The following is an 8,526-nucleotide window of genomic DNA, read 5'->3' as shown; positions in this document are numbered from 1 at the left end:
TGGTATCAGCGTTATCGGTATGCCAGTAACGGCTCAACGGTCATGATACGGGGTGCGGGTGGCAGATCCCAGGCCATGGGATTAGGATACACAATCAGAAGAAAATATATTATTATTGCAACATTTACTCTGTGGTGTTGTGATACTTTGTGCATCGTATCTGCGGCGCCCGACAAGCGCATCTAGAAATTCTAACAGAGGGTGTATGTAACACTAAACGGCAATTTTTGAATGCTAAGACCAAATTTCCAGCTAGCACGATGCCTTGCGACCGCTAAAAGACAGAATTGGCGATTCAGACGACGGATTGCATTTAACTGCGCTATGGTCAACCTTTCAGCTACGAAAGCATCCAAGGGATTGTTCGAAATAATTCTTATCTCTTTGAAAATGGATAGCGATTACTGAATGTGTTGTCCCGTCAATCTACATAAAGTAGAAGGCAGACTCCCGCGCTTGTGCGAAAATTATGTTGGCATTCGAGGCCCGTATCACGTAGTCTTTAAATAATGAAAAAGCAAGTGTAGGAAGACTCTGCACGTGTCAAATTGAAATGCGGAGTGTCATGACTGTGTCATTTAAATGTGATAGTAGCATCTTCGACAGCAACTTTATCAATCCTAAATCCTAAATGATAAATGATAAAATTTAATTTTCGCGATTGACATTGTGTAAGTAAGATTTAATTTTAACGCTAAAGAAAAAAAGACACCTACAATTCGGTAAAGGCAACAGAATTCTTGACTACCTTATGCCATCAACAACCCACCGTCAGATCATCTATGAGCAATATTGAGGATATTATCAGTAAGCTTACAGAATAGATTTGTAATGTATTTTAAAAAGCTCAGATAAACTACATAAACATTAATACTGATGGTCTCACAATCCTGATTTAGAGAGAATTAATAAAGAAACATGAGCAAAGTGCACAAAAAATAGCTGTAGTCACAAAGCTCAGGCTTTTAGATACAACAAAAGTATAAAAATCATTTGTGAAACTGAGAATTTGTAATCAGAGCAGTTTTTGTCCTACAAGATGAGTAAAGTGCACAAAAAGACGAAAAATAGCCACTTTTAAGGTATAAGAAATATGATTATTCTGCATAGTCTATATCACAAATGAAAGGTCCCGTCATTTGGCTTGACCTTTCTGCCAATCGACGTGCTCATCGCTTCTTTCCAATCTCATTTCTGCCTCTAACGCACAAGCACAAGTAGCTCCCGGACTATCATGGATGACGTGTCTTTAAAGCAGATGCAGACGGACGATAAGGAACTCGATAACCTCATTTTTAGTGGTGAGACGGAGGAAGTTTCAACTAAGGAGAACCAACCACAGAGTCATGACGGTGACTCGGATAGCGACGAGTCGAAGTCGATTAAGTCAAGCGATCGCTCTTCAATGAGCAATGTACTGCCTGTAGAAAAACTCAAGAATGGTGCTAGCACAGCCTCCAAGTTTGTCGTGTATTGTTGCTTTTTATATGAGGTTGAAAACTTATGCGTTTGATCTGATTATGTAGGGTACTAGGCCAGACATTCTCTAAGTTTAAGGAAAAGTCAGGAGCTGCATTAGAAGCGGCTAAATCTTCTAATGCTGGTAAAACGATTGCTGGAGGTCTGAACAGTGCTGCCAACGTAAGTCAGGAGAAATATGGCAAGCTGAAGGAGTCGGATGCGTTTAAAAAGTCATCAAATCTTGCTAGTGGCGCATATGAACGGACGTCGCTTGTCGCCTCGGGTGCTTTGGAAAAAGTGCGTTGGAAATCTATGTAATGTGGTGTATGGAGAGATAAATTGACGTGGCTTTTTAATGCTTTGTAGGCTCGTGCGGCATCTACTACGGGATTAGAGAAGGCCAAAACTACGGCGGCGGCTGGTATCGAGACGATAAAGTCGAAAACGGGCAGTAAGAAGGGTGGAGAGTAAATCAGCTGCAAGTTAGTTGTCCTTATTGCTCAAAGCGTGTTGATCAACAGAGCAAGTACTCGTTTCTTGCCGATCTTTGTGGGGAATCTTGAGATCTGCGTCTCTTTCACTGAACTCGCTTCTATACAGAAGCGTTGTTTACGTATTGAGCTGTAGCTAAAGAAACGTCAATACATATAGGTTAATTAGAAGTTTTCATTACGACCCTGTATCATGTTATCATTACTATGTTAATTACATCAGTGGAGGAGGATGAGCTTCGCCGCCGAGCTAGAGCGTGTCACGGAGAGTTTAGCAGCGCTTTGTCGAGAAAACTTTGGTCCTTGTGGCGAAGAAACGCTGCTGTTCCAAGCTCCAGAAGTTCCTCTTATCACAAGCGAAGGGCACGCTGTTCTAGCAGCTTGGAAGCGAGGGCTGGATGGAAATGATCCAGTAGCGACATACCTGCTTGCTTCTGCTGATAGTGTATATGAACAATTAGGAGATGCATCAAGTGAGTTTATTCTACTTATAAATGCTGCAACGAGACTTGCAGCTGAGAAATTAAGACGAGAGCAAAGTGACTGGAACGTCGTCGGCCATACGCGATTATCGAGAGCTTTTGGAGAACTTAAGTGGGAGCTGAAACGCGAGATGGAAACACCAGCGTCCGAGCTTTCGAAGCTGAAGTTGCCTGTATTCATTGACTCATCACAAGAGGTAGCTTGAAATGTTTCATCTATCAAAGAATGGTGTTGTGATGCTAATTGTAAGATGCTAAACAGTTTCGAGACGCGTGTTCAAACATTCTAATCTCTGCCTTGCGCGGAATGCTTGGTGAACGAGCTATGATGTTTTTGGTCGATTTGATCCTCCAGTGGCTATCTCTTTCATCATGCAAAACCGCTAAGCTTTTATACCAACGTGCACAGCAATTTATCAAATGTGCACCCAACGCGATCATTTTCATAGTCGCACCATCAATCTGCACTTCCAATGTAGTTCCTGAAGATGAATTTATTTTGAAAAAGTCGATCGTGACGTCGCAACCTCTGGATATACTCGATAGATGTCGAAAAACAGTTCGATTTGCTTGCTTTACATGTCCTCTCTCGCTGTCTTCTGGATCAAATAGCGTTGAGCTTGCAACGACCACAGATGAAGAATTATTCACAGCACATGACGCAGCACGTTTATTTATGATGAGTTTGATACGTCGTCTTCGAGATATTTACGATGTGCAGCTTGTGATCACCACTGAAGTTCTTGATGAAAGTATTATCGCGGCTTGCACACGTCAAAACATCGCATGCGTTCAATATGCTGAGCCTGAACATATTGAAGCTCTTTGTATTTGCGCCGGGATAACACCCCTCGCTAGTGTTTTTGATGATATACAAGTGGCTGAACATATTGGTAAGTGCACGAATGGAGTCAATCGAATGAAATGCCAACAACAAGCATGTTTACGACTGCGTGGGTTGTCAAATTCAAGGACAAAATGCAATCAAAAGGTAAACGATGAGCGCCGTTTTAATGAGATTATGGTTCCACAGCTTTTGATTCATGCGCCATCAAAAGGAGTGTATAAACAGTATTATGCAGCAATTATCAAGAGTCTACGGGTACTCAGATCCTGGTGGGAACCAGGCAATGATTGCGATGTAAATGTCTATAGCTGCAGAGGTGGAGGAGCTACGGAAGTGGCCGTTGCAAGGTGGCTGCGTGGTACGCATCAATTTCAATCATATGATCAGGTCATGTTCTCTGTTGCTAGAGATGTCCTCGCTAACGCTCTTATTGAAGTCGTGAGTACTTTGCGCTACAATTTACGTGGAGTTAATGCCAGCCAAAGAGGCGAACAATCTTGCAAAAAGAATCAGAGACAACAACTTTTGGACGGATTTGCTCAACTCTGTCACATCAATCGAGAAACTCATAGAGAAGAGTATCCTGGATATACGCTTCACTCTCGAAAAATTCAGACAGTGGCCGGACTTATTTCAATCCCTGAAGTTGTAAACGGTGATCCTGCCATATTAGGATTACTACATCCATGGAGACGTATTGACACACTCTTGTTTCTCGTTCTCGAAAATCTCGAGCAGGTTTTTAGAATTGATCAAGTTTTCTCGAAAAGAACTAAAAGATAATTGTGTCAATATTAACTGGTCAGACCCACATACATTACGTTCGATCTTTTGCACTAATCAGCGAGAAATAGTCAGTAAAGCTATCACCCACGTGAATAACATTAGGAATTGTGGGTGATACTGCATGCTCAGATGACTGCGGGACGTATACAATTCGTGGAACGTGTCTCTCCAAGTCACTGACAACATGACCGTCAACTGTTCCACCATCAAAAATGATCAAGCGTTAATTTTCCTCCTTTGCAATCATAAACATACATTTTCTTACCTTCCACATGAAGATGAGGTTCAAGTTGACGTACAAAAGCAATCTTGCCAACGCTTGTCGTGCAAAAGAGAATCTTGTGCGACTGAATACCTCGACGCACTTTGTCATTACTTTTAAGTACTGGATGCGTAACCACAAACTCACGGATTATTTCCATTGTTTTTGTATCATGGTTACCCGTCACCATACACAACAAATGTACGTCAGCTATGCAGGACAAGTCTGCTAGTAACGCCGGTACTTCATCGTTCATCCATGCTAAAGCTTCAGGATTCATATACTTCAATACTGCATTAATACTGATAGTAATGCATCGTGCACCATTTCGCATGGGTAACACAAGATGTAAACGCATTTGACGATCATTAAGACCTGAAGTCGAGATGGTAGCGCGCTCAGGAAATGAAGACAACGCCGCGGAAGTAGATGGCACCATGCGCGCCAATGTATTGGCCCCATTTCCACGCTGAGTTGCATCTCCCTGTCGAAGTTGTTGTACGTAAACGTAGCCCGTACTTAGCATGACAACCAAGAGAAGAATGAGGATGCCTAGTAAAGTGTCATCGATCATGCCATCCACAACCTCGGGGCTCTTTGCACTCATGACTTTCAATTACAACGATTACGTGAGACTGATGTAAACTATAACCTAGTTCACTTTCGTGTACTGTACACCATCATTGAAAAAAATATGAAAGAGGTTGCAGATGGATGCTTCCAGCAGCTTTACGGCGAGATCGTGCGCTCTATGGTGCGTGAATGAGTACGTTAAAGTACTTGATTGAACGTTGTATCGCTAAAGGATATACGAAATTGTAGCTGGAGTATCAGCCATCACAGACAAAGGATACGAATGCGACACCAACTGTAGAAGAAGAGGCAGCACATCGTGAAGCTTTTATTATCAAGCTTGAGGCCATGGGGTACGATGTTGGCTCTCGCTTTGCGGAACGAATTGCTAGAGATCGACCACGTATGGTTGAGTCGTTGGATGTGATTAAATTCGTGTGTAAAGATTTTTGGATTGCTATCTTTAAGAAACAAATTGACAAGCTCCAGACAAATCATCGTGGAGTCTTTGTCGTCCAGGATTTCCATTTTCGATGGCTAGCAGGAATTTCGGCAGCAACAGATGAAGAGACAAGAGAGAAAGCACTTGTATTTCTAGTCTTTCCTTGTGGAATAATTCGAGGAGCACTCGCTAATCTCGGACTTACTGCCATTGTCAATGCTGATATACCCGATGTCCATGCTCTTCCTGGATGTACGTGCAAGCATTATATCATTTCACAAGTAACGAGATTATATTGTTCATGTGGTAAAATTTGGGTAGGTTTATTTAACATTAAGCTCAAGCAGGGATGACCTTCTAGAAAGCGCCATTACTTCAAGGCAATCGCCTTAATTTAAAAATGCGCGAGATCCTTTATTTTTGTATCGTTTTGTCATGCGCTGAGCTTCATCCAGTATCATCAAGCAACGACTGTTTGCCAAAATTCTCGATAAACTCATCCAGCTCGTCTGTATGACCTCCACGAGCACGACCTTTAGGCAAATGATCTGGTCGGTAAAAGTCAACAATCAAAACTAATCGCGTTGCTTCAGGATGGTGATTGAATGCGTAGTGCAGCTTGCTGTCGTCGAACACTATAAATTTACGTTCGCTATGGTAACACGTCTCTCCACCTACCACCATAGCACAGCATGGATCGCCGTTGAATAGCGTAGGTACTATAAGAGGAAAATGGACTCGAAGAACATGGTTAGCTAAGTCTGCCCAGCCTCGATGTGCAGTCAAAGTCATGTTAGGACCAAGCTTCGAAAACAATGCAGTACGAATGTTTGGTAGGCTTTTAAGGATCTCTGTTGTACGTGGACACATCAAGCATGTGGAAGGTACCCACGTCGTTTTGGATGCGTCAAAGGCTGGAAATGTGTAGCAAAATGGAAAGACACGCCATTCGCTATCGCCTTCGTTATAGTGTTTCTCCGGCCAAAATGGCCACTTAGCGATCTCTTGCACGGCTTGCATCTCTTTTAATATCACATCGAAATTTTTTTTTAAACGGTCAAGTTGTGGAAAGAGGTCTTGGTATGGGTAGTAATTGGGCATATCATCATCCTGAATCTCTTCATCTGATGAAGAGTCCACGCTCTCATCAATCCACTCTTGTTGGATATCTTCTTCATGATATAAACCAGTTTTCCGTAGACACAACAAGCGAAAGCTCATTCGGTCTTGACGCATTTGTTCATAGAGCGGTGAGTTCTCGATTAAGAAAACAGTCTCGAGCTCTTCATGAAACTTTTGAGGTGTCAATTCATGTATCAACTGTCGTATGTTGTCAGAATTAAGTTTTGCACTCATCGCTGCTTCGTACGATATCAATTGCTCGTGTACGACTTCAAAAAGTGAAACTTGGTCATCTTCAGACAAAGTGGGGGACAAAATCGACTGCTTTAAGTGATCTGATGCCGCGTCAGATGGAATGAAATCCGCAACAAACAGAAGTCCACCAGGTCTTAGTACACGTGCAATCTCATTCATTGCTTGAGTTAAATTCTGCACTTCTTGCAAGCTCTGCACAGCAACGACTACGTCTATCGATTGAGTGAGTAATCCCTTCATTCTCTCGCATGAGTGATGATAAAGCTGTAGTTTTCGTTCTTGAAACTCTAACGTCTGCTTTGTGAAACGATCCCAAACCTCCTTACTGCGTTCTAATGCTTGACTTGATATATCTAAACCCATGATATCAGCGTGAGGATACAACATTTGCAGTTCACATAGACCGCCACCTGCACCACATCCTATATCCAGTATAGTTAAAACCTTGTTCTTTCGCATATTGTGCTGCGCATCGACATCCATTAGCTTGTCATATAGCTGCAGTTGAGATCTGTCTGCTTGATGCTGCGCATGAAATTTGCTGGTAAAGTCTACAGTTCCGATAGCAGTGGTTGCGATGGCCACTGCGCTCGAGTTTGTGGATGTATCATTACGATGAAAACCCACATTACAACATACGAGGTGGTGCTCTGTGTAGAGTGGTGAGTGGAAAATACCATCGTAAAACTCACGGACGCTACGATCGCCCGCCTTGCTGCCGGCGTCGAGTTCCATCCACCACGATCCTACTGAGAAATTTCACTAATCTTGCTTGGAATCAGATTGGAGTTACGAAAATTGAAAAGAAGAATTACTTTGATGTATTTGTCAAATGTGAAAAAGCCTACAGGATGGGAAAAAATATGCAACGAGGTTGCCGTGCATCTTGCGTAGAGAAAGCTTCAACATAACGAGTTTGCATTAATTACCGCACAGAGGATGGACGTGTATGCATCTGGGAGCGAAACGGAGAGCCTCTAATGTAACTAAATCAAGGATCTCTTTCATACTCAAAATTGCCGACTGACATACCGGAAAAAGCTCGGCTGTATAGCATCAATAATGCTGACAACATATCTCGTGGTTCAGGCCTCATAACACCGGAAAAAGCTACGTCTTTCCCAGTGTGCAATGGCTACACGCAGCAAAAATGGTCGTCTCCTGCAATGCGAATCATTATGCGTAAACTGTAATAGATAGTACTATCGAAGCCTCAGGCGTTATGCACGTACTGAATTATAAGGCCAAGCTTACGGAGTATGAGGCTTAACAGTAAAAGAAATAGTAGATTCAACACAGATTACTCTCTAATTGAATCCTCGTCAAGATAACATGCACTATCACTTGCCGTGGGGTTCTTTCGGCTCCTGCTTTGCTATAGAGACCAGTACACTTGATCAAAATTACGACTGATCGATGAAAAAGCACCGTAATCTTTTCAGTCGCAATGTAAACAGCCCCACTCAAGCCCGTCGGCACTTGAAATGCAGCCGTTTTGGAGCTGTAACTGTGGGCGCCTTTTGATTTTACTGCTCTATTGATGCTGTCGACGCATCTGAACAAAATACTCAGTCCAATGCAAAAAACGCATTTTTTTTAACCTCCAGTTCAAATCTGCTTTAGACAGGAATTTTGGATTAGATTTGGTGTGTGGGTACAACTCACGATGTAAACCGCCTTGCCAGCCGCAGCATAGAATAGGTCATCTCCGCCTCCAATATTATCAATACAAAGCTGGTGATATCAACTACTTGCAATCTATTGCATACATATTCCAAAGATGACGTTTCAAGAGCTTCTAACAT

General features: G+C 42.5%; 6 protein-coding genes across 6 annotated transcripts; 3 read left to right on the top strand and 3 right to left on the bottom strand.

Moving 5' to 3' along the window:
- Positions 1-1,234: 1,234 nt before the first annotated feature.
- PHALS_14469 (uncharacterized protein) lies at positions 1,235-1,932 on the top strand (the record flags this gene model as incomplete). The annotated part of the gene is made up of 3 exons (XM_024730288.1): positions 1,235-1,461; positions 1,527-1,758; positions 1,828-1,932. 3 exons carry the CDS (start codon positions 1,235-1,237, stop codon positions 1,930-1,932), a joined length of 564 nt encoding a protein of 187 aa, XP_024580580.1.
- A 252-nt stretch (positions 1,933-2,184) lies between these two features.
- On the top strand, positions 2,185-4,064 carry PHALS_14468 (GroEL-like equatorial domain; the record flags this gene model as incomplete). The annotated part of the gene is made up of 3 exons (XM_024730287.1): positions 2,185-2,631; positions 2,697-3,639; positions 3,718-4,064. 3 exons carry the CDS (start codon positions 2,185-2,187, stop codon positions 4,062-4,064), a joined length of 1,737 nt encoding a protein of 578 aa, XP_024580579.1.
- A 34-nt stretch (positions 4,065-4,098) lies between these two features.
- PHALS_14467 (uncharacterized protein) lies at positions 4,099-4,936 on the bottom strand (the record flags this gene model as incomplete). The annotated part of the gene is made up of 2 exons (XM_024730286.1): positions 4,099-4,262; positions 4,333-4,936. The coding sequence occupies 2 exons, from the start codon at positions 4,934-4,936 to the stop codon at positions 4,099-4,101; spliced, it is 768 nt and encodes a 255-aa protein (XP_024580578.1).
- Positions 4,937-5,023: 87 nt separating this feature from the next.
- PHALS_14466 (Transport protein particle (TRAPP) complex subunit) lies at positions 5,024-5,697 on the top strand (the record flags this gene model as incomplete). Its single annotated transcript, XM_024730285.1, has 3 exons — positions 5,024-5,083; positions 5,152-5,596; positions 5,666-5,697. 3 exons carry the CDS (start codon positions 5,024-5,026, stop codon positions 5,695-5,697), a joined length of 537 nt encoding a protein of 178 aa, XP_024580577.1.
- Positions 5,698-5,791: 94 nt separating this feature from the next.
- On the bottom strand, positions 5,792-7,456 carry PHALS_14465 (conserved hypothetical protein; the record flags this gene model as incomplete). The annotated part of the gene is made up of 1 exon (XM_024730284.1): positions 5,792-7,456. The coding sequence occupies one exon, from the start codon at positions 7,454-7,456 to the stop codon at positions 5,792-5,794; it is 1,665 nt and encodes a 554-aa protein (XP_024580576.1).
- Positions 7,457-8,329: 873 nt separating this feature from the next.
- PHALS_14464 (uncharacterized protein) lies at positions 8,330-8,526 on the bottom strand (the record flags this gene model as incomplete). The annotated part of the gene is made up of 2 exons (XM_024730283.1): positions 8,330-8,455; positions 8,491-8,526. 2 exons carry the CDS (start codon positions 8,524-8,526, stop codon positions 8,330-8,332), a joined length of 162 nt encoding a protein of 53 aa, XP_024580575.1.

The sequence above is a fragment of the Plasmopara halstedii genome (assembly GCF_900000015.1).
Source record: "Plasmopara halstedii genome assembly, contig: Scaffold_816, whole genome shotgun sequence".
Taxonomy (NCBI): domain Eukaryota; phylum Oomycota; class Peronosporomycetes; order Peronosporales; family Peronosporaceae; genus Plasmopara; species Plasmopara halstedii.
Note: the sequence above shows the minus strand (reverse complement) of the source record. Positions and strands in the feature narration are given on the sequence as shown.